General features: G+C 38.2%; 1 protein-coding gene across 1 annotated transcript; it reads right to left on the reverse strand.

Moving 5' to 3' along the window:
• Positions 1-810: 810 nt before the first annotated feature.
• Positions 811-15,789, reverse strand: LOC106050241 (tolloid-like protein 1). The gene is made up of 2 exons (XM_056011424.1): positions 15,636-15,789; positions 811-2,721 (listed from the first exon to the last, which is right to left on the reverse strand). Exon 2 carries the CDS (start codon positions 2,634-2,636, stop codon positions 936-938), a length of 1,701 nt encoding a protein of 566 aa, XP_055867399.1. The 5' UTR covers positions 2,637-2,721; positions 15,636-15,789; the 3' UTR covers positions 811-935.
• Between the last annotated feature and the right edge of the window lie 10,819 nt (positions 15,790-26,608).

The following is a 26,608-nucleotide window of genomic DNA, read 5'->3' on the forward strand; positions in this document are numbered from 1 at the left end:
TGGTGGACTTAAGACTATCCCTTAGGGTCACCTGAGTTTATTGTTAATGTTTGTTTTTTATTTAGAGACATTTATTATTACAGGTTATTATCTCCTTATCAGAAAATACCCAAAATATTTTACTTTTTAAAACATGCTATAGTGATGATCTTAGAGAAAAAAATAGCTACTATTTTACTATTCCTCATTATTATCTGAGCCATTGGAAAAATCATCAATTAATCCTATTAGTTGTGTTTCACATGATCTATATTTCCTAAAGTCTTGTTGGTATAGAGTAAGGACATTATGTTTATAAAAGTGGTTTATGATGTGTGGGAAGCGTGGTCGAGAGCCTTGGCTACCTAGAAGGGGGCTCGAGGTTTGACACACGACTCGGGCAGCACGGAAAACCAACTCCTAGATACCCCCCCCCCCCCGGTCCACAAATGAGATTGGACCTAAAGCGCTCTGAGCATGCTAAAAGTATGAAAGTAGTGCTAGATAGAAGTTATAATAATAATTCTAGGATTTTACATGTAATGCTAGTTAGTGATACTGGTCAGTAGTTTCCTAGGTCATATTTTGCTTACTTTTGAAAAAAAAGGGGGGGATGACGTTAGCTTTTTTTACAGTGCTCCGGTACTCTGCCTGAAAAAGTATTTTGAACACTAGTGCTAGCTGGAATACCATCAAATCCAGATGCTTAATAACTAATGACTAATAGTTTTTGGCTACCTTTTTAAGCCATAACTATAGAACAGAATGATGTTCTTCAGACAGACGGTACAATACTTAATTAGGATTTCTAAAAATAGAAAACAAAAACACTTTCAACTTTTAATATTATGCTTTATATTTCATGTTTTCATTATGCCAAATTTTTTGCAAATAAAGAAAATATTTTTCTAACATTGAATTGGGCCTGATTTGGTAATACTTAAAACTAACTTTGTCTATTCTTGTAAAGGAACGCACGTCCGTTGGTCATCATCAAGTGTATAGCCTTCATCACAGAGGCAAATATAGCTTCCAATAGTTTCTTGATAATAATGGCTACAGCCTCCATTATTCTCATCACACTTATTGCAATTTTTAGAAAAATGTGCTTCAAAGTCTTGGTTGACATCATGCATGACAGACTTATATATGATTTTTATAACATTACTCTTGGATATCATACTGTTAGGCTTGTTGAAACTACAAAAGTGTTTAATTTTGTTCGGGTCATTGTCACCATATAGATCCACGCTCACTGCACTAGGACACTGCATATTAAATTTTCTGAAGTTTAAACTAATGTTATATTCTTTAGGCACTGTTATGAACCAGATGCACTCTTTGGGCAGCGAGTAATTTTGTGAATAGTTGGGCGAGAAAATATTGCCACTGTTTGCAGTTATATTCCCACCACATTTCCTTGTGCAAGTCTTGCCATTGGGGTGAAGCTCATAACCTGTCCTGCATGTACACTTATAGCTGCCAATAGTGTTCATGCAAGCATGGTGGCAGTTGTGCTCTTTGGTCTCACACTCATTTCTTTCGGCTTGGAAATGAATTGAAAATTTAGGTGGAAGTTTACTACTTATAAATTGTATGAAGACTTCATTTCTAGGGATTATAATATCTTTAGGTTTTGTGAAGTAACAGTATTTCCCAGTTTCGTTCCTAGTATTTCCGTATTCTTCATATATAAGAACGTAATCAGACGTACAGCCACCTTTATCGTGCATAACCCTTATTCTCATATTCCACACTATAAACTGAAGACTCACAAAGAAATTCTCTTTTACTGTAATTTTCCAGAGACATGAACAATCTGGGGGATTGTTAGGGTAACCTGGACTATTTATAAAGCCCTCGTCCATTTTAATTTTCTCACCGCAGAGTATTTTGTAATTTGCACTGAACTCGCTTAAACCTCCATCGCTCTTGACTTCTATCCACATTCTATTCCCATAGGTTGTAATAACATTAGGTACACTACTTTGTTTTCCACAGTAACGATGGCCAGTACTTGGGGGTATGTGATAAAATCCTTGTCTAATATATAAATAGTTATTCTCACATGTGGAAGAAACATTTATTGAAAAAATGGTGATATTTAATTGAATACGTTCGTGGTCCCCAGCTATAATTTGCCACTGACACACTCCATCGTTTTGACTTTCAAAGTTAAAAACTAACATTCCTGAGTATTTATGAAACGTTTCATTACAGTATCTGAAACTATTCCTCTTCTTCCTGTCTAAATCTCTCTTTGTACCCATGTGTCTCCCCTCTGCTAAAAAAATATTTCTTTTAGAGTTTCTTTGAATCCTCAGTAAATCAAACTTTGTTTTGTTAAATGTTTTTAAAGATAGAAACATATTTTCTGTAATGTTTGTTAGGTTGCAGGGCTGTTGTTGGCATTCTTTAATTGGCGACTTCTCCAAATCTTTCGCCCTCATTTCATACAGATCGCTTTGTTTTTCCTGTTTTATTAGGCTGTGATTTGAATGCTCATTTCCCAGGCTAATTGTATGGGTTGTTACAACGTTATCGTTATAGATGTCTGCACCTTGGTCATGTTTAATCATATTATTCACAGAGGAATGTGTACTTGCTATAAGAATGAAGGCACTCAGTAGAACAATCTTTACGAGAGATACAGCCATGTTTATCGTCAGAGTATTTCTTTGAACAACTTTGTTAATAAAATGACTGGAATCAGTGGTCAATTGTTTTGTTCTGTATGGGTATCTGAAAAGAAAATATTTTAATTACTTAGTTCTTTCACAAATGTTTGAGGGTAGCGTGGTCGAGAGGCTAACTACGCTAAAACTTGGCTTGGCTCACTGGCGGATCCAGGGGGGGGCGGTAGGGGCGATCGCCCCCCCCCCACTCGGACGACCCCCTCCCCGAAGGGGGGGGGGCGGACGAATATTAGTATAGAATTCACACAATTTGTATACGAATTTATTACTTATGTTAAGAATATATACTAATTATTTCTATTTCAGCCTATTTTTAGATTATTTCGCCCCCACCCCTTTCTAGTATTTTGGCCGATTTGGTAGGGTCGGGAGGGGGCGATGTCATCAATCCGCCCCCCCCACCATAAACTTTCGAGTGGGGGGGGGCGGTCCTATTTATTTGTAGAAATCACACCTTGCTAACAGAATCAATTAAATATCTATATGATTAAAACTTGTTATTGGTATTTTAACCGGTCTTTATATTATGTCGTTCACCTGTTGACCGATTGGAAGGGGAGGAGCGAATACCTCTACTGCCCTTCCCATCTAAACCCTTTGAGTGGGGGGGCGGTCCTACTTTTATGGAGAAATCATAGTATGTGAACAAAATTAGTCGAATAACTATATAATATAAACAGGTGGAAGTGCGATACATGCAATCACCTTCCCCCCCATCGGACAAACCAATACTTTTTCTTTTTGTATTATAGTAAAAAATTACAAAATTTAAAAAAATCTGTCACTAATATAATTTATATATGCTATAAAGTAAATTCTTATATCGAGTCGCCCAACCCCTATTCTTTAATGCAAAATGCAATCATTAGCAGAAATTATAAAAAGGAGCGAGAATTAATCGTTTTCATTTTACCGCCCTTCCCCTTTCCAGAGTTTGTGTAATTTCACATGAATTTATCATAACTATTTTAAGAAAGACTTTGCTTTGGAAAAGTTATAATTCAAACGAAATTTTTCAATATAACAGTCACGGTTGAGATGAGTTCAAAAGCCAGATAATCTTTTCCTAGTCGACTTTTTCCAACCTTTACTCTATCTCATATTTTTCTAGTTAAATAAATTTAGGACTATAACTCACAATTTATGCTTGAATTTCATTGAATATTATTTATCGAATATTTTTTTTTCGGCGGCGATCCTCAAAGTCTTAATCTAAATATGTGGGGTATCTTATCTTTTCAAAGAACAAATCGCTTGTATTTGCAATGTATTAAGGGACTATAAATTCATATTAGAATATTTTTCCACATTTTTCCTTTATAATAGAATGAATAATGAGCTGTAGGTCAGGAGAATGCGTTACTGCAGTGAAGAATGCCAGAAAACGCTTTTAGCGTCGAGGCTTCGCCCCGAATCTCACTGATGAATAATGAGCTGTAGATGTCAGGAGAATGCGTTTCTGCAGTGAAAAATTCAAGAAAAGGCTTTTGTCGTCGGGGCTTTGCCACGAATCCCACTAATAAGTAATGAGCTGTAGATGTCAGGAGAATGGGTTTCTACAGTGAAAAATGCAAGAAAACGCTTTTTGGCGTTGGGGCTTCGCCCGAACCCCACTGATAAATAATGAGCTGTAGATGTCAGGAGAATGCGTTTCTGCAGTAAAAAATGCAAGAAAACGCTTCGCCCCGAACCCACTGAGGAAGCTTACAGCGCTCTCCCAGACCCCCAAGCTTGCAAGAGAAAGGCCTCAACATGACTGTTTTTTTTTTCTTGTTTTTTTTTCGCCGAAGATATCATGGGCGTAGCCAGGATTTTTTTCGGGGGGGGGGAGGGGTTGGGGGAGGGATTTCCCCCCCCCCCCCCCCGAAGCCTTCCCCCCCCCCCCCCCGCGAAAAAAAATTATATTTATTTATGAGTGTGTGTGTACATCATCTTTATTACATTCTGACCCTTCATTCTTTCGGAACAAGTTTATTGTGCCCTAGAATAGGTTCTTACTGGAGTTAGTGGAAAAATTGTAGATTCCCCGCTATTGCCAGCAAGGGGGTCTGGGGAAGCGCTAGGATCTCCCCAATCGCGGGGCGGAGCCCCGCCGCCAAGCACTATTTCTGGTATTGAAAGCCAACAAAATGCATATTCTGAGGTATCTACAGTGCATTTTCCTGCTATTAAAAAAGTTTTGTTTCAAAAACCTAATTTGCTATTCTTGCTGACTTCGACCCTCCCGCGCCGTTCGGCGCATTTGCCGTCAAGCTGTTTCCATAAAAATCTGTCACTGGTAATGTCTGAAGCCTCTTCCCACCTGCTCTGAGGACCTCTATGAATGTGTGGCGCCAAGTTGTACTAGGATGCCATCGCAAACCTCATGCGACGCTCTATCACAATCATACTAAGGGGTCGACTCCCACTTCGGCATAGGATTTTCTTGATTTAGACCCGATCTCTATAACTGACTCCTAAAATCTGTCTTAGCCATCTTTGTTGAGCCACATTTAGTGTTTTTCAATTTCGACAGACGACTATACACTGCACTTTATTAATGGAGCCCCGCCAGTGGTAGAAATGTGTAACTGTAGTTTGTTTTAGAATAATATTGAAGATAGAGGTTTTCCACCTCAAAACAATCTGTAGGGGAATTTTAAACTCAAAACCATCTGGAGTGGTTTTAAACTTTTAAAAAAAAAAGACATCTGTATAAGAGGGGTTTAAACCTAAAAACCCAATAGGATTGGCTATGCTTAAATAATTTTAGTATGTAATTTGCTTTTTTTATATTGAAGAGGTATTTTTTAGCATCAAACCCCTCTGAAAGGGGATTTAAACTCAAAACCCCTTTTGGCAACGCCCATAGCATTTTTAGTGCGTAATTTGCTTTTTTCTTACACTGAAGATGTATTTTTTAGCTTCAAACCCCGCTGGCGGGAGGTTTAAACTCAAAACCCCTTTGGCTACGCTCATAGATTTTAGGGTGAGTAATTTGCATTTTTTTTATATATTGAAGACGTATTTTTTAGCTTCAAACTCCACTGGAGGGGAGTTTAAACTCAAAACCCCTTTGACTACACTCATAACATTTTGAGTGTATAATTTGCTTTGTTTTTATTATTAAAGAGGTATTTTTTACCTTCAAACCCCTCTGAAGGGGGGGTTTAAACTCAAAACTGAGTCAAAACCCATTTAGTTACGCTCATAACATTTTGAGTGCATAATTAGCTTTTTTTTATATTGAAGAGGTATTTTTTAGCTTCAAACCCTACTGAAGAGAGGGAGGGGGGGGTAAACTCAAACCCCCTTTGGCTACGCTCATAGAATTTTGAGTGTGTAATTTGCTTTTTTTTATATTGAAGAGGGGGTTTATCGTAAATTTTGGAGGGTGTTTTAAAATCAAAATCTTCCTTAACTGTGCTCTAGGAATTTGAGGAATGTCGTTTGCCATTTTTTTGTTTTGTTTTATAGAAGAGGGGATTTAACTGCAAAAACCCCTGGTAGGGGTTTTAAACTCAAAACCCCCCTGGTAGGGGGTTTTAAACTCAAAATCCCATTGGTTGTGCTGGGGCAAGTGATGGTTTAGTATTAAAATCTCACCTAAAATAAACAAAATCAAAGCAAAAAATCAGTCACTAAATTTCGATCCCCCCCCCTGAGGGGGGATTTCATTTTGGGGGGGGGGGGTTGAACCCCAACCCCCCTGGCTACGCCCATGATATATATATATATATATATATATATATATATATATATATATATATATATATATATATATATATATATATATATATATATATATATTGTAATAACTTCAGTGAGGCAACTCAACGAGGACATAGACGTTTTCGTCCCGAAAAGAAACACTGCAGCTGAGGTTTGACAGTTCAGGTGGAGGTCGATCAGTGGGAGCCACAGGCGTCAGGGAGCGTGTTCCCCACGAAGCCATCCGCATTGTTTTCCTCCAGTGCCGCTTTCTCTTTCTCCAGTTGACCAGGCTGTTGTTGCGATGATGACGTGGCCGTTTGCCACACAAAGAGATAGTGTCGAGCACTGTTTTCTTCAGCACAGCCGTTGATCGGACACGCTGTCTCAGCAGACCTTCCCGACAGACGCCTCTCAAGGGAGCTGCAGGTTCACATGCAGCCACGTTGCAAACAAAGTCCAATGCTCTGCAGTCATCCTCAGATAACAGTCTCAAGTCCAGAAGATAGGTCTCTTCAGGTTCAAGTGGAAAATGTCTTCTTCTTGACAGCTCAGATTTAGAGTGGTTTGATTGACGTTCATCTATGTCGATGATGATGGTAGAAGTACATATGCCCTGTTGGTGGTTTTCTTGGCATCTAAATTCTATGTGTGATTCGCTGCACGTACAGTTCATGCTAAACTTCTGGATGCAGTTGTCAAGCTTCGAATTTCCCTCGTGAGCACCGGCAGATAGGCAGAGGTCATTAAGGTCCATAGCAACAGGCTTGAACGCAGACCCAACGTTGTCTTGCTCCGTCCGGCTCATTGAGGTACTGGTAACAGGTACAACAGGAACAAACTCTTCAGGCACATAACAGTCTTCAGTTTCTTTATTTGTCACTTTCCGTTCGATTCGGTACATCTCGTTGAGATCATCACAGCAATCGTTGTCACGTTTCTCGTCTTGAAAGTCACAACCACAAGACTTGCCCACAACACAGACACAGACGGCGCTCCAATCCCCAGCGTCTCCGTCACCACTGTTTGTGCAGCCACAGTCTTGACCACGCAACTTCTTTACCAACGAGTCTACTCCTTCTTTCGCTTGAGACACCATTTTATCTGCCTTGTTCCCCATACTGTTAATTTGTTCACACATTGCTTCAATTTCTTCCTGTATCTTGCCAATGAGCTCACGAATCTCCGGTTTAATTTCAAATAAGTAGGTATCTGGATCTTCGTCTTCATCTATCAAGGCTTGCCGGAGACGAGCTGTAAGCACCTCCTTGGTACCACCAATAATCTCATATCGGTAACGAAGTTCCTTCCTAAGCTCTCTAACCGAGACTTGGTCTAATTGTTTCAAAGCTGCCATTGTAAATCCTACCTCCTCTCGTTGAGCTGCCTATAATCCCACTTCTGTGAGGCAACTCAACGAGGACATAGACGTTTATTTACACTGAGACATGACAAACACAAAGGGCAGCTGCCTTGAGTACAGCATCTCCATATTGGCTCTCTCTACTTGGGCGGAAATCGTTTGTCTCCTAATGTCAACATCCGACTTGTTTAGTCACAGATAGTGCGCACCTTCTTTCTGCACTATCTTGGATGGCGGTGCGCATGGCAAAGTCATAACAATATATATATATATGCTGTACTCACGTTTATGCATAGGGTTAGGGTTTACTGGGCCTTAGGGTTAGGGTTTGGAAAAAAATCGCCCCCCCCACTCCAAAGTTCTGGATCCGCCAGTGCCTAGGCTTGACTATTAAGGGGGCTCGAGGTTCGACATCGGACTTGAGCAGATACCCTTCTTCCAGATACCCCTTCCTTCATTGGTCCACATAGCGCTTTGAGCATGATATAAGCAATAAATTAGCACTATATGCAAGCTATAATTACTATTATTATAATTAAATTTTGAAATTTAATTTCAGTGAAATGATTTGGGCTCTATAGTTTGTAGTTTTAATATTTTGTGTTTGTGACGAGCAATAGACTTTCTAAAGCCTTCCCCTAATTACTATCTCTTGTTTTTTAATTATATATAAGCACTAAATGATAAGTCAGTATTGTTCATACCGTGGAAACATATATTGTTGGAAAATTGGATCCACAACATACTCTTTTATTTTTTTTTATCACTGATGACTTAAGACTTGACATTCAGGCTTTATTCTGAGACTTGGCATTCAGGCTTAATTCTGAGACTTGACATTCAGGCTTTATTCTGAGACTTGGCATTCAAGCTTAATTCTGAGACTTGACATTCAGGCTTTATTCTGAGACTTGGCATTCAGGCTTTATTCTGAGACTTGGCATTCAGGCTTAATTCTGTGACTTGACATTCAGGCTTTATTCTGAGACTTGGCATTCAGGCTTTATTCTGAGACTTGGCATTCAGGCTTTATTCTGAGACTTGGCATTCAGGCTTTATTCTGAGACTTGGCATTCAGGCTTAATTCTGAGACTTGACATTCAGGCTTTATTCTGAGACTTGGCATTCAGGCTTTATTCTGTGACTTGACATTCAGGCTTTATTCTGAGACTTGACATTCAGGCTTTATTCTGAGACTTGACATTCAGGCTTTATTCTGAGACTTGACATTCAGGCTTTATTCTGAGACTTGACATTCAGGCTTTATTCTGAGACTTGACATTCAGGCTTTATTCTGAGACTTGACATTCAGGCTTTATTCTGAGACTTGACATTCAGGCTTTATTCTGAGACTTGACATTCAGGCTTTATTCTGAGACTTGACATTCAGGCTTTATTCTGAGACTTGACATTCAGGCTTTATTCTGAGACTTGACATTCAGGCTTTATTCTGAGACTTGGCATTCAGGCTTTATTCTGAGACTTGACATTCAGGCTTTATTCTGAGACTTGGCATTCAGGCTTAATTCTGAGACTTGACATTCAGGCTTTATTCTGTGACTTGGCATTCAGGCTTTATTCTGTGACTTGACATTCAGGCTTTATTCTGAGACTTGGCATTCAGGCTTTATTCTGAGACTTGGCATTCAGGCTTTGTTCTGAGACCTGGCATTCAGGCTTTATTCTGAGACTTGGCATTCAGGCTTAATTCTGAGACTTGACATTCAGGCTTTATTCTGAGACTTGGCATTCAGGCTTTATTCTGTGACTTGACATTCAGGCTTTATTCTGAGACTTGACATTCAGGCTTTATTCTGAGACTTGACATTCAGGCTTTATTCTGAGACTTGACATTCAGGCTTTATTCTGAGACTTGACATTCAGGCTTTATTCTGAGACTTGACATTCAGGCTTTATTCTTAGACTTGGCATTCAGGCTTTATTCTGAGACTTGACATTCAGGCTTTATTCTGAGACTTGACATTCAGGCTTTATTCTGAGACTTGACATTCAGGCTTTATTCTGAGACTTGACATTCAGGCTTTATTCTGAGACTTGGCATTCAGGCTTTATTCTGAGACTTGACATTCAGGCTTTATTCTGAGACTTGGCATTCAGGCTTAATTCTGAGACTTGACATTCAGGCTATATTCTGTGACTTGGCATTCAGGCTTTATTCTGAGACTTGACATTCAGGCTTTATTCTGTGACTTGACATTCAGGCTTTATTCTGAGACTTGACATTCAGGCTTTATTCTGAGACTTGACATTCAGGCTTTATTCTGAGACTTGACATTCAGGCTTTATTCTGAGACTTGACATTCAGGCTTTATTCTGAGACTTGACATTCAGGCTTTATTCTGAGACTTGACATTCAGGCTTTATTCTGAGACTTGACATTCAGGCTTTATTCTGAGACTTGACATTCAGGCTTTATTCTGAGACTTGGCATTCAGGCTTTATTCTGAGACTTGACATTCAGGCTTTATTCTGAGACTTGGCATTCAGGCTTAATTCTGAGACTTGACATTCAGGCTATATTCTGTGACTTGGCATTCAGGCTTTATTCTGTGACTTGACATTCAGGCTTTATTCTGAGACTTGGCATTCAGGCTTTATTCTGAGACTTGGCATTCAGGCTTTATTCTGAGACTTGACATTCAGGCTTTATTCTGAGACTTGACATTCAGGCTTTATTCTGAGACTTGACATTCAGGCTTTATTCTGAGACTTGACATTCAGGCTTTATTCTGTGACTTGACATTCAGGCTTTATTCTGAGAATTGGCATTCAGGCTTTATTCTTAGACTTGACATCCAGGCTTTATTCTGAGACTTGGCATTCAGGCTTTATTCTGAGACTTGGCATTCAGGCTTTATTCTGAGACTTGACATCCAGGCATTATTCTGAGACTTAACATTTTTACTTTTTTCTCCTCGTTCGACCTCGTTAAAGTTCCCCCCTTTCAGACCTTGCGATATAAAGGGCAGATGATGTAATTGTCATTTGTTTGTAGCCCACGTCAACGAGGGTATCATGTGGCTAGCACAACGACCACCAGCATTTACTTTTTCCCACCTAATGCCAGTTACCCACTAGAGCTGGGTGGACTCAGAGGCGCAAAAGGATCCCGAAATTAAACATCCCAGTCTTCACAAAGTTTCTAACCCTGGACCCTCGGTCCGGAAGCCAAGAGGTTTACCATTAAGCCACTCCACTTTCCGGCAGTTATAGCCGAATGAAAAGAAATAAAAAAGGAAAAAGAAATAAAGCAAAGTATATATATATATATATCATGGGCGTAGCCAGGATTTTTTTTCGGGGAGGGTTTAGGGGGGGATTTCCCCCCCCCCGACCCCCACCCCACAAAAAAAAAATTATATATATATATATATATATGTGTGTGTGTACATAATTAATCTTTATTACATTCTGACCCTTTCGGAAGACGTTTATTGTTTATTGTAGACTCCCCGCCCTTGCTAGCAAGGGGGTCTGGGGGAGTTCGCAGTGCTCCCTCAGCGCGGGGCGAAGCCCCGCCGCCGAGCACTATTTCTGGTATTGAAAGCCAACAAAATGCATATTCTGAGGTATCTACAGTGCATTATCTTGCTATTAAAAAGTTTTATTTCACAAACCTAATGTGCTATTCTTACTGACTTAGACCCTCTCGCGCCGTTCGGCGCATTTTCCGGCAAGCTGTTTCCGCAACTCTTATTTTGCGTAATTCATTTTGTCGGAAAACATGTCCCGCAAAACCTCATGCGACGCTCTGTCACAACCTTACTAAGGATTCGACTCCCAGTTCGGCATATGATTTCTTTGATTTAGACCCGATCTCTATGACTGACTCCTAAAATCTGTCTTAGCCATCTTTGTTGAGACACATTTAATGATTTTCAATTTCGGCAGAAGACTATTCACACTTAATTAATGGAGCCCAAGCCACTGGTAGAAATTTGTAACCTCTCTTGATTACGCTCTTGGAATTACATGCCTGTATTTCGCTTTAGATTTTATATCGAAAAGGAAAGTTTTTTTCGTCAAATCATCTGTTGAGGGGTTTTAAACTAAAAAATCTCTGGGCTTTTTGTTTGTTTTGTTTTTAATTTAAAACCCCATTTAGCTACGATCATAGAATTTGGTGACTGTAGTTTGCTTTAAAATAATATTGAAGAGAGAGGTTTTCAACTCTAAACGCTCTGTAGGGGAATTTTAAACTCAAAACCATCTGGAGGGGTTTTAAACTTTAAAGAAAAAGCCATCTGGAGGAGGGGGATTTAAACTCAAAACCCCTTTGGCTACGCTCATAGATTTTATAGTGTGTAATTTGCTTTTTTTTTTATTGAAGAGGTACTTTTTAGCTTCAAACCCCAACTGGAAGGGGGAGGGGGTTAAACTCAAAACCCCTTTGGCTACGCTCATAGAATTTTGAGTGTGTAATTTGCTTTTTTTTATATTGAAGATGGGGTTATCGTAAATTTTGGATGGGGTTTTAAAATCAAAATCTTCCTCAACTGTGCTGTTGGAATTTGGGATTTTTGTTTGCATTTTTTTTTGTTTTATAGAAGAGGGGGATTTAACTGCAAAAACCACTGGTAGGGGGTTTAAAATTCAAAACCCCCTGTAGGGGGTTTTAAACTCAAAGCCCCCTGGTAGAGGGATTTGTATCTCAAAACCCCCTGATAGGGGTTTTTAAAATCTCAAAACCCCCTGATAGGGGTTTTTAAAATCTCAAAACCCCATGGTAGGGGGATTTAAACTCAAAACCCGCTGGTAGAGGGTTTTTAACTCAAAACTGCCTCGGCTGTGCTGTGGTAAGTGATGATTTAGTATTAAAATCTCACCTAAAATAAACAAAATGAAAGCAAAAATCAGTCACTTAATTCCGTCCCCCCCCCGGGGGGGATTTCATTTCGGGGGGGGGGGTTGAACCCCAAGAACCCCCCCCTGGCTACGCCCATGATATATATATATATATAATGTAGAGTAATGTAGATATATATATATATATATATATATATATATATATATGGTTCCCGGTCACTTCATCCCCCGGTCACTTCATCCCCTGTCACTTCATCCCTGGTCATTTCATCCCCTGGTCATTTCATCCCCCGGTCACTTCATCCCCAATTAAATATTTTATATATAAATATGATTATGTAGAATGCTTTCTTTTTGACATTTTATAACATATTACTAATGCGTTTATAGTGTTTCCTCTTCCACTTTGTATTCTTAATGAGAAATCTAATATTATATGGTAAATCTGGATGTGTACTTATCTATAGCGTAACGATCAAAGGCCAAGGTGTGGTGCAAGTAGTGGGAATCTTTTGATAGATAGAAGTGGGATTAGAATAATTATGACCCTGCCGCTGATAACTTATCATCAAAGGCCAAGGTTTGGTGCAAGTAGTGGAAATCTTTTGAGAGATAGAAGTGCGATTACAATAATTATGACCCTGCCGCTGATAACTCATCATCAAAGGCCAAGCTGTGGTGAAAGTACGACCATGTTTCACTTTATTTTATTTTTCAATCGCTCTTTCCTGAAAATGGGCGAGTCATTTTTAGCCTTGAAATATGCAACACTGGCTAAGCGAATAACAAACATTGTTCATCAATATGAATCGATGGATCGTCTTCTGTACTTACAATCGATAGCCGATCTATCCTACTGATGTAGATGAACACAAAAACACTTTTTTTTACATTACCTCTTTATTTATACATGCTAACTTTTTTTTAGTTTTTAATGGCATTTAATTTTAATTTTATTCTAATCTAAAGTGTTACAATTTTGTCCTTTAAATAAAAAAGGAATACATTAAATATTGCTCACTTAATGCTTTTTAAAATTACAATTTTTTAGATAAAATGATCAGATGATGAAAATATCAGGGGATGAAATGACCGGGGGATGAACTGACTTGGGGATTAAATGACCGGGGGATGAACTGACTTGGGGATTAAATGACCGGGGGATGAAGTGACCGGGGGATGAAATGACCAGGGGATGAAATGACCGGGGATGAAGTGACCGGGGATGAAGTGACCGGGGATGAAATGACCGGGGATGAAGTGACTGGGGATGAAGTGACCGGGGATGAAGTGACCGGGGATGAAGTGACCGGGAACCATATATATAATGTAGAGTAATGTAGATAAAGTCGTTGTCCGTCATGAGTCTGTTTAATTGTTCTTCCTGTGCCTGTCCTTTCTTTCCTCTTGGACTGAACACGGCCTTCGAGAAAGCGTCTAAACGGATATCAATAGAACTTGACAAGTGAAATGTAAAACTCTTGGAACTAATAAACAATATTTACGTCTAAAAGTAGCACAACAGTTACATCTAGAAATAGTCTGATTTATAGTTACATTTAGGGGAGGTAACTAGAAGAAGGCATTCCGATAAGATAAAGGATGTTTATTTACAATGGAGCATACATTTTATTTTATATAGAAGATAATTAACACGAAGGGCTGTCGCGAGGACAAGTTTTTTCCTACGCCACAAACGCGCACAGAGTTTCCAGTGCTCTTTGTTCACCCATTCCTCGTACAGCGCCCATAAAACAGCTTTATCTAGGTTCATCGCGACAGCCGCCTGACTGACAACTCAACATTCAATGCAAAGAAGACGTCATTGACTTGTTCTATGTATAACAGAACACGTTTATCTTCCATTGACTTGTTCTATGTATAACAGAACACGTTTATCTTCCATTGACTTGTTCTATGTATAACAGAACACGTTTATCTTCCATTGACTTGTTCTATGTATAACAGAACACGTTTATCTTCCATTGACTTGTTCTATGTATAACAGAACATGTTTATCTTCCATTGACTTGTTCTATGTATAACAGAACACGTTTATCTTCCATTGACTTGTTCTATGTATAACAGAACACGTTTATCTTCCATTGACTTGTTCTATGTATAACAGAACACGTTTATCTTCCACTGACTTGCACAGAAGGGCCGTGTCCATCATGCAATTTGATGATAACTTATCACAACTCTAGATAGTGTTTTCACGTACAATAATAGTAATGTGCAGAAGAATGGTCACAACAGTAAATAAATATTTATCAATTTGATATTTATTAAAGAAAATAAATGGGAAAGAAACAAACCTTTCTTTATATGACACAATTTTATCACAATATAATTATATTTACTTCAATGTGATAATTATCCATCTTCTTTGTTTCTTATCTTATAAAATACTGAAGTTACTTCAAAAAGAAGATGATTACGTCTTACGCGTGTTCCTAGTCAATCTAGTCACTTTTGTTAACCAATGACTTAAATTCTGCCAAGTCACCGGTTTTACTGGCTAGCTCAGGCAACCGATTCCGTCCTCTAATAGCACTAGGGAAGAATGTGCATTGTACAAATTTGTCCTAGCATATGGAACAAGGAATGAAATATACGGCTTCAGTAAAAAAAATAACTCAATCCATGGTCTCTTGCTAGTCTTTTAATTACTTCCCAGCACTTGCCTGCAGTCTCAGAGTCATCTACTACACCAGGGTCTTTTCGGCATACTCGTTTTGTCTAGCTCTGATATTGACATCGCTTCTGAGGGTGTGACCAGTCCATGTCTACTTGTGAAGATATGTTGTTCTGTGTTTCTCTATCCTTACATCGCCCTGAGTTTGTTACTAACTGCTCTGTTAACCCACCATGTCGAAGATACTTCTTTTACATTTATTGATGAAGGTCTGTACGTTTATGATTTAATTTTTAATAAGCATTTCAAAAAAAGATAATAAAAGCGTAAAGCGTAACACCTATTATTTTTAAATAACACTGAAATATGAAACTTTAGATAACTAATTATTTCTAGAATTAATTTTAATAATAAAGGTAAATCTGTTTTGGGTTGCACTTACCTTGATATCAAAATATTTATTTTTTTATCAATGTTAAGGTACACTTTGGATTGAGTTCAATATACAAACAAGTTACAGCAATTTGTATTGCAGTATTTTTTACAGACGGGCTCCAAAGATATATAGAAGATAGAAATACTTGAATACAATGATAGTCTATTGTGTCTACTGAAGCACACAATGAATTTTCTCTAATTGAAATTCGCAATACAACATTGATTCAAGGCTTAATCCGTAATCTCTTAAACCAGCGGTTCTCAACCTTTTAAGCTCGGCGACCCCTTTTTACAATCCACCACTCTGCCGCGACCCCCCCCCCCCACACACACACATACAGAAATAGAAGAGTAGACAATAACATTCTATATTTTCGATGGTCTTAGGCGACCCCTGGCAAATCGTCAATCGACCCCCAAGGGGGTCGCGACCCACAGGCTGAGAACTATTTTACAATATCACAATGCGAAGCAATTCTTCTTCGTATCCTTTGAGTTGTCTAATTGCTGATATGTTTAAATAATGAGTAAGTTCAATACTTTTTCTTTATTTAAATTATTTTGCATTACTAAAGAAATAACTTAAAAATAAAAGTAATCTACAGAGCTAGAATGCCATAGACCTTTAAAAAATCTAACTTTTTATCATTATTTAATCTACACACCGGATGTTGCAAGAAGTACAAGCCTTCATGAGATTGACTTTGTAAATACATTCTATATATTAGTCAGTGGCGTAGCTAGGGTATTTGATGCCCTGTGCGGGAGCTTCTCATGATGCCCTCAAAAAAACAACAATATAACAGCAAAACGAAGACTCCCCAACCCCCAGAAAATAACTATTGTTAATTCGCAAAAAATTAATCTAACAAAGACAAAAAATGCTTCCAATGAATTCTACGTGTTTAATTTGCTGGCGTAATCAATTTTTTTCCCCAGAAATTCGTGTATAATAAATGAAATGTCCAATAAAGTCAGTCGTCATTTAGTCATCATTAGTTGCAAATAATTCTTGATCAACTTTAGTTTTAAAAAAAACGTCTATGTGTATGTAGACACAAACGTCACATATATGCGAATCAAGATCACGATATTTTGGACTGAGCTATAAAGTTGTTTTTTTTAACTCGAACTCACCAGGTTTTTGTTTTGAAAAATTTGGTACTTCTGAAGAAACTTTGATAAGTCATTGAAGCCTCATTGGCTCCAGACGAATTTTAAATTTTTAAAATTTCACTAGGAGCACTCAAGATTTGTTTCAATCTGAGGATCCAAAGTTGGGATGGGGCCAAAAAATCAAAATTTTCAGCAAATATCAAAGTCTTGACCTCTGCAGTCCATTATTTCTGAGCCATACGAACGTAGTTTTTCTAAAATAACCGCAGAGATTCCATAGGCATGCTTATTCTTAGTGTCGATGAAGTCCATGAAAGACTCGTAGTCATTCATTAGCGTCAATGTTGGAAGCTAGGTCCAACTTTTAGATGCCAGGTATACAATCGAAAATAATCGAAAAATAGATGACTAGTTTTAATTGTTGTATGATCTATTTCCATGACCACCCATAATTACGATAAATTCTTATGTATTTTTGTAAGCTTGGTTCGAACCCAATGTTCCTTCAGGAGTGGAGTCCACTAGGATAGTAATATCACTAACTCCAACAAATTACCTTCATTTTTGTTCTTCCAATTCTTCTTCAAATTGTTCGTGATGTCCAATAGTGCCAGATTCTGATAGGAGAGCAAAACAAATGATATCCAAGAGTCTCTTTATGTAGGGTTTCCATTTTTTTTTCCTTCTTGTTTCAGTAAATCTTGACCATCGCTGTGAATACCGCCCTTTACACGTTTCCTCCGAGCAGTCTGAATGTTCTGCTGGTCTCTTCCTATTCAGTTCTTGGTGATAACCTCCATCTATCGTTTAATCCATTTTCATGCCGATGTAGCCTAATACTTGATCTTGAGAAAAGAGTTTGCAGGGGAAGCTAAACAGTTTTTTTTTTTTGGGGGGGGGGGGATGGTAACAATTTCTGAAAACTTTTTTTGCCGTTGAGTATTTTCCTTCGAAGAAAGTAACGTGGACGTCTAAAAGAGCGTTAATTCGAGACGTCAACAAACCTTGTCAACTCAGGCTAGTCTTTAGTTCATATTTAAGTTTAGAGAGAATAGAAGATATCAACAAAGTAGCTCAATAAATAAACGTGTACATTTCAAATGGAACAAACAACATTTTACAAATGGACTAGTCTCTGAGTTTGTGCAGTTTTTACTGAGAAAGTTTAAATTGTCCTTTGTTTGATGCCCCTTGTCACTTGATGCCCCGTGCGGCCCGCACCACCCGCACATAGCTAGCTACGCCACTGATATTAGTATTATCAAATACGCTTTTCCTCTCGAGTTTCTCACGTCAGAATCGCAAACTTTCTCCCGACTAACCACTGATTGTGCTAATGAACACTGTAACTTAGATAAATGTTTGCAGTGTATCAAATCCATATGCTGAGAAAAAATAGAGTATACAATGTTATCATTGGCAGTATATTAAAACAACATTGAATCTGATATGTAGGTATGGCCTAAACTTGTTTTGGACTATTGAACGGTACTGTTTATAGTTTGATCTAGAATGTAACATCCATAAATCTAAAGATAAATATATCGTCTACAGTTGCATCTGAAATTGAGCTACATTGGCTAAAAATGTTAAACAAGAGAAGTGCTTAAAGTGGAGCTAGAAATATGAAAGAAAGATGAATGGAGCGTAATATTTTTAAAAATTCTGGATAAAACGTCCCAACAAGAATATAAAGTAATGAGAAAATAAGAAGTTTACAGAAGTAGACTAGTTCGAAGTACATCCAACATTTCTCGCACTTTGATAGGTCACTGTTCTTTTCTTCTTGTTTTCTCTATTAAGATTAATGGGGCGTAAATGTTACCAGAAGCTCTGGCTTGTTCCATACTTAAACTTTGATAATTTTTGCGCTATTCTTGCTACGAAACATTGAACTATAAAAACAATAAGTGTAGCTTAAAGTAAAGTAAAGTTCCCCTTTCAGACCTTGTGGTCTATAGGGCAGATGATGTAAAGATCATGTTTTTGTGGCCTACGGTTAACGAGGGTGTCATGTGGCCAGCACAACGACCAACCGCCTTTACGTTTCCCCTACTAATGTCAGGTACCCATTAGAGCTGGGTGGACTCAGAGGTGCCCAAGAATCCCAAAATAGGGATTTTAAAATACGTCTTCACAAGGATTCGAACCAGTAACCCCTGGTTCAGAAGCTAAGTGCATTACCGCTCAGCCACCGCGCCTCCAGTGTAGCTTGGTACGTTTAAAACGCTAGGCGCCAGGTTTTTGCTGAGGAAGATTTCAAATGTGAAACTGTCTACGATACTAAAAGGACTACTATTGTTTAGCATGCCGTTGCTGTATGTAGATTCTTAGAATTGTGTTAGAACTAAATGCTAATATTTTAAATCTTATTTATGGTGATCTGCTCTTTGTTTATGTTCAACATATCTCCTTTGTATCTCCAGTTGAAACAAGTCATTAAAAGCTTCTACGGGATTCTAAAAATGTTCATTACGTTCTGTGCACACCGGTTACACCATTGACTTTTGGCTTTGACTACTTTGGATGAAAATGTGCACACAGACACACACACACACACACACGCCAAATCGGACCTGTGTGTTTAAATTATAGTTCCTTAAGTTTTGTTTTTCTGTTCATTTGTCAAATTCCTTGAAACCTCGTTATGAGACCTTTGAGTAACCAGCTTATTGGCTAAATTAAATACTAACAAAAGTGTTTGTATCTATGGGTGTCAAAAGTTAAAGATTGAGAAACACTGCTATTAACTTTAAGAGATTGTGTTTTTTAGTTTTTTTAACCTTCTTATTCTCAAAGTAAATACTCTGGCTAACAGCACATACTCTGGCTAACAGCACATTAACTTATTGCACAGCTACACGTTAACGTGAGCTGTGGCTTACAAACATGTCATTTTACTAACAAAGTTGATACCATTTCTCTTCGTCTGTTTGTATGTCGGTCTGGTACAAATGCTGTAAACATTTTTTTTTCAAAATCACATTTCTCGTATATTTACAATTATTCATTATCCCTAATAAAACATTAATATTTTTTTTTAAATAACCAATTAAAAAAAATGATTAAGGATAATTGATTCATTTTGTTGTATGTTATTTAATGGAAATAAATCTTACAGTATTAATAGATATGATTTTCAATGTACAGTTCTTTTGTGTATCAAAGCTTTGTTTGAAAGTTGTTTTTTTTTTTTTTGTTGTTTTTTGTTTAATCTGAGACTGTTTTGTCTAGGTTACAGGTAGCCATATCTGGACTCTCACGTGATGAGATGTTCGTGTATGTTTCTCTTTAACAGTCCTTGAAACTTATTCAGTCTTCATTGCCGAATGTTATTAAACTAGCATCACAGATGTCTACACAGTATAACTTCTGTGATTTTTCTCATTTACCAGTCTTTTGTCCCGGTAATTGAAAGGTTGACTATTGTATACATCCCTCCTGCTAAGAGCTACGTAATCTCTACCAAAACCACTTACAAATGGACCAAATGCCTATTGACAATTTAAACCTTGTAAACTAAAAGTTGTGTTACAACGTTTGAAACTGAGGACTAGAAGAAAAGACAATTAACTCAAATATATACATAATGAGCTGATACCCGTGCTGCGCTATGGTTGTAACGGCCCAAATTAAAGTATACACTTACACTACTGAGGCGCATCCGTTGTAGTGTTCTCAGTCTGTCTACGTTATAATGCACATTTACACACACACACTCACAATACACGCACTGCTTTTAAATGATGGCTGCCTGGTCGTGTGGTTTGCGCGCTGGACTGTCGTTTGGATTTATCGATGGTCCCGGGTTCAAACCCTGCCCGCTCCCATCCCCCGTCGTCCTGCGTGAGGTTTGGACTAGGAAGTTAACTATCTTCAACTCTGAAGGAACATCCGAAATATGTAAAACATTTTACAAAACATTTTACAAATGAAACGCCATTTCCCCCAAAATAATCGTTTTGGCTCTTGAATATTCAGTGGAACAGCTAGCATCACAATAACATCGCCTATTTTCTGCCATCCTTCAAGAGAAAGCCTTCATTCCCGACCATGAATTTTTAGGCCTTCGTTGCATCCTGGAATATTCAGATGGCAGAAACTAGAGAGTTGTTCACGTTTATATAAAGTTGTACATTTAAGATATAAAGATACGTCAACTTTAGTTGTACTAACGTCTTGAAGCTAGATACCATCGAAGTCTATCCGTAGAAATCATTTAAAAGCTGCAAATATTTGTATTTAATTTGATAGATTCCTGTATAGGAAACCCGTGTGCATTTTATGAAAAGCTATAAGCTAATCGCAACTCATAAAAGAAAATAGAAGGGCGTAATGAAATGACTCTGCAGCCTAAGACCAAGAATGAACAGACCCAATTATAAGGTCTAACATTGCATTCATAATGGTCCAACTTCATATTTATATGCATAATGTGACAATTAGGAACTGATCATTCGATACTAGGCCTATATAACCATGTTGTTTATGGTTATATAATGAATAATGCCCTTTCCATAGAGTACAACTGAAATTATTCTGTAGGGATGGTTACGTCTTCTTAGGAATCTATCGTTATTCATTTACGATCATTGACATGCTCCTCTTGTTACTTTTAGGCGAGGTGATTGTAATGTAACTGAATTGTTCTTTTCTGTGTGTGTCCAGCGTGTCAGTAGGTGAAGTCCATGTGTGTGTGTGTGTTTATACTACTTCAACAATGTGGTGTGTTACTCGTTGACGTGCAAACCTTGTTGAATAACGCCATGATATTGGTAGTTGAGTTGAGTGATTTCATTACTATTTATTCAACATGATTATTTGTCTGGATTAGTGTTGAAATTCTTAATCAACAATGGATAAATTACTCAGACCAAAAGATTTGGACATTGATCCAAATACTCCTCTGGCCTCAGACAAATGAAATCACGGGTATGACACGTTTCAGAATTGTCTGTCGTCCACTGAGGATATTAACGAAGACTTTAAACTAAAAAGGTTTATGTTAATTATCCGTCTTCTACCTATATATATAATTCTCTTCGTCGCTCAAGAGTTTGGACGAGAAGAAGAAGTAAAGGAAAGATCACTCTCTTATTTCTGCTGATAGTCACCACACGAAAAAACAAGAGGGGGGAGAACAAGTATTCACCGGTCACTACGTATGGCTGCCAGGCCGTGCGGTTTGCTCGCTGGACTGTTGTTTGGAGTTATCAAACCCTGCCCGCTCCCATCCCCCTTTGTACTTCAACTCTGAAGGAGCATCCGAAACATGTACAACATTTTACACACACTAAATAGCAGCGCCGAACTTAACCATTGTTCCCAAGAAGTCATGGAAAGAGAACAACTAGCCTACTATGTATCGGACTTAATCATTGTGGGACCTATGCGAAACGGATTTTGTGGGGCCAAGTTTGGGTAGGGAAGCGGATAATAAGTGAAATTGAAGAGTTTGTATTAGAAAATAAATTCGTCTATGCATTTTATTCATTCTTTACTACGTACAGAACTACTTTACGAGCCTTGCATGTAGCAAAGTCATACAGTATATTATAATTCTGTTTCCTACATAGATCACGCTCAATAGAAAGAATTACCAAATGTTTCAATCTATCTACGAGAATTGTTAACCTCAAGTAATTCTTCATTAGTTTGAGGCGCGAGAAGCTTCTTTCACCTGATTACACAATTACCGTTTTTCATATTGAATGACACCCCTAAATGACAATTTTTGACTATATATTTCCATATATTTTAAGGACTTTTTCGTATATTTTGTAATTTCGGGAGATTTCCAGGAGCTCCTGGTAAATTGACAGGAGGGCGCGGGAAATATGTTTTAAGTTATAAAATGATTATTTTAATAATTTATACACCTCGAATTATCGCGGTTCCTATGAAAGTGCAGGTCCTATAAAAGTGCGGGGCCCACTGCGGTCGCATAGGTTGCAGTGGGCTAAGGCCGGCCCTGCAAAATAGCGTCGTATGCTACTCCGCCAGTCGACAAGTGTTTCTTATTAAAGCTAAGACCTCAGTAAATACATGACTCAATCCACAGTCTCTTGCTAGTCTTTCAATTCCCAGCTCTTTCCTGCATCCTCAGATTTATCTAATACACTGTGTCTGGTCTCCATGCTTTGTCTTCAGTAGTCTAGCTCTGATATAGGTAGGCATCGTTTCTGAGGGTGTGATCAATGTCCATGCCTACTTTAAAGGGATGTAACTCTATCCTCTCATCTCTCTGAGTTTGCTTGTAACTACATTGTCATTCAACTAGGTGCTCTCTTCTATGTCAGCCAAGGCAAGTTGGTGCCTAAACTGGTCTTTGAAACAATTCCGTGGGGCGCCTCTGTTAGGTCGACCATCTTTTAGCTCATAAAAAAGTCTGCCTTTGGCATACGTTCGTCTGCCATACGGGATACGTGCCCTGCCCAATGTAACTGTTTGACTATAAGTCCCTCTATACTGTCCATACCGGCGTTCGTAAGGACATCGCTGTTTGTAGCGCGGTCTTGACACCGTATGTCCATGATGGAGCGCAAACATCTTTGGTGAAAGCGCTCAAGTAGTCTTAATTGCGTTCTGTATAGTTTCCATGTCTCAGATCCATATAGAAGGGTTGAGAGAACCACTGCCTGGTAGACATTAATTTTTTCACCCATGCATTTAATACTTTAATAGTGTCCAATTCTGAGTTTAGTAATACACACACGCAAGAAGATTTATTATTTATATATAGACAATAATTTAATTGTGTCCAATTCTACAGAGTCTAGTAATACACACACACGCCAGAAGATGTATTATATATATATATAGAGAGAGAGAGAGACAATACTTAAATAGTGTCCAATTCTACAGAGTCTAGTAATACACACACGCGCGTGTTGTTCATTGTCTTTATTTCTTTCTACCTTTTCTAAATGTATATCTACATAGTAAAAAGAGTTAATATTGTTATAAACTTGGGGGTGGCACAGAGAGGGGTAGTGGTGTGTGTGTAGTCAGCCGACGCAAATCGCCCCAGGCCAGCGCTAGACGAGCGGTCAACCGTGACGAGCTACGACGTTCGAGTAGGATCGGCGTCGTGAACAGAGCTCAGGAGCGTCACGAGAGTCGTAGTCACCTGACCACCCAGAAACGTCGAGCGGCGTTCTGTCCGGTTCTAGAAGGCCAGTAGGGACCCTATATAAGAGCGGAGGTGTCGCAGTCAAGACGGTTCAGAAAGCGGGTTCACGACAGGAGTTCAGAACACGGTCGACTACAGCACAGTTCAACGGTGTGGTTCTGTACGGAGCATTACGACGGTTCAGTGCGGAGTACTGTCAAGTACAGTTGAGACGAACGGCGTCTTGATCTTGGTCTGTGATCGAGTCCGACACAACGAGCCCAAGTGTGTGAAGTCAGTCCCGAACTGTTGAGCCCAGTGCAAGCCCGGAACGAGACGGAGAGGCCAGTGCAAGACTTGATACGGCGGAACGGTGTTATTGGAGAGATATTTGTACTGTTCTACGTGCTGCCAATTGTACAGTATTGGCTGTTATTTATGGACATTAAACCTTTACGTTATTTTGGAGCCCTGACTTGTCAAGTTCTTTAAGTTGGTTGTGTATGGTGCAGTTTGCAGAGAGCCTGGATAGTGAGATTCGTAACAATATGTAGAAATAAACATTTTAAAAGATAGGTCGAAAAAAGTGAGTAAAGAAAAAAAAAGAACTACAATTGTGCGTTATAAAGCATAACTATGTTGGCGTTCTAAAAACGTATTAGCGACGTAACAAAGAGAAACAAATCGTTTTAGGAAACACATTAACCATTGCCAATTCTATCGCGAAAATAATACATGGTAAGCAGTGGAGTCACTAGGGTGGCTGTCACCCGTGGCGGTCCACTCAGGGTGTCATCCCCTTCGCTCCCCCCCCCCACACACACACAGAAAAATTGCCTTTTTTTTTGTTTGGCCATAATACACAGACCTTTATAATCAACTACATTCATTGAGTGTAAAACAATTATAAAAAGTCAAAAAAAAAAATTCAGTTGATACAATTTATTTATAGTTAAATTTTGCAACAAAGCAACCTTAAGTAAATTACAGTGTTTTTTTTTTCTTTTCTGGATTTCAAACTTAAAAACGTATCAGTAACTAAATATTAATGTCTTGAAAGATTTCATTTTTAATACATTTACCTGTTCTGAAAGTGTCGTCTGTTCCTTTTTTGAACGTGTTATGCTTTTGGTAAAGTAAAAAAAAAATTAGCCACCATTTTGTCAATAGTCTAGATACCCCCATAGTTGAAAGGTAAGCCTACTCTTATGTATCTTTGACCTACTAGTGCATCTACCTCGCAAAAAAAAAATAAGCAAAGATAGGTAAAAATAAAAGACATCTGGCAATAGATCTTAAACTGCACCTCTAAAGACGAAAAATTTAGAACGAAAAAATAAAAAAATTTCCATGGCACCAAAATTTTAGGCAAGAAGCATTTTCTGAAAAAGAATGACCACATAGATTAAGTGAATGTTATACACATTATTCTGTCCTTCTATACGGTTCAGAGACTTGGAGAGTCACTAAAACAAATATGAAAAAGCTCCAGACTTTTGTTAACAGATGCCTACGCCGGATATTAGGAATTAGGTGGCTAGAAAAGATAACTACTATCGATTTGTGGGAGAGAACGAAACAAAAGCCCATAGCCCAAGACATCACAAAACGAAAATGAAGAAAGCTGCTCAGAACCGAGTTTGGTGGAGAGGTGTGGTTGCGGCCCTATGCTCCCCTGGGAGTACACAGGATTAACTAAGTGATACACATCTATAGGAGGAAACATAGATTAAGTGAATAATTATACACATACATTGGTGGAGCGGTGGTTGACAGATAAAGCGCTTGGCTTTCGAAACCTGGGTAGCAGGTTCGAATCCTGGTAAAGACTGAGATTTTTAATTTCGAGATCTTTGGGCGCCTCTGAATCCACACAACTCTAATGGATGCCCGACATTAGTTGTATTAAATAGCTTTTCTGTTGGTTCTTAAAATTTTAAGTACTTTATACCATATACCGAAGCTGCATTGTATATATTCCTGAGCTCGACATATCAGAAATTCAAGCTCACTCCTTTCTAGACATTTTAAGAAATTAAGTAGATCTCACCAGCTTAGTTCTCCAATAAAATCGCCTTTAATATGGTCACAAAATGTCAAATATTCTGATTTTGTAGAAACTATCTGTGCAATTTATCCTTCCATTGTTTTTCTTCTTTACATCAATCATAGCAACGACTTCCTTGTTTATTGTATTAGTAGCTGGATGCCCTTGTTTTTCGATTCTCCAATCATGATGACTATTCTTCGTACCTCTTTAGATATTCCAATAACTAATTTGTATTTCATTTCTATAGAATTAGTTGAAAATAGTTGACAACACAAAACATACAATTTCTTACTTTTAACTGACTAAATCATCCTCAACAGGAAGCATCAGAACCATTCTTTTTACAACTGGTCTACTTTTCCTTGGGATAATTTTCTGCGCAATTTATGGAAAATTGACACATGACAAATAGAAACTAAACTATTGAAATCTCTATCATTCCACTGTTTCATTGTAACATTTCCTTCTTCTTGGCTAGAGTTTCTTTTATATTTAACTTCTCAAATTACATCATCGTCTTCAGAATTGTTGCCTAATTAAAGTCCTATTCTACAAAATGTACATATGCCTGGAGAATGTCGTCATTTTTTAAACAGCGACTAAAAATCAAAGCCGCGTTTATATACATGCAGCTAATATACAGGTGAAAGTAAGGTTAAGTATGATGTAACGTTTTGGACTATTTGTAGAATTTTATTTA

This window comes from Biomphalaria glabrata, chromosome 14 (genome assembly GCF_947242115.1).
Source record: "Biomphalaria glabrata chromosome 14, xgBioGlab47.1, whole genome shotgun sequence".
NCBI classification, from domain to species: Eukaryota; Metazoa; Mollusca; class Gastropoda; family Planorbidae; genus Biomphalaria; species Biomphalaria glabrata.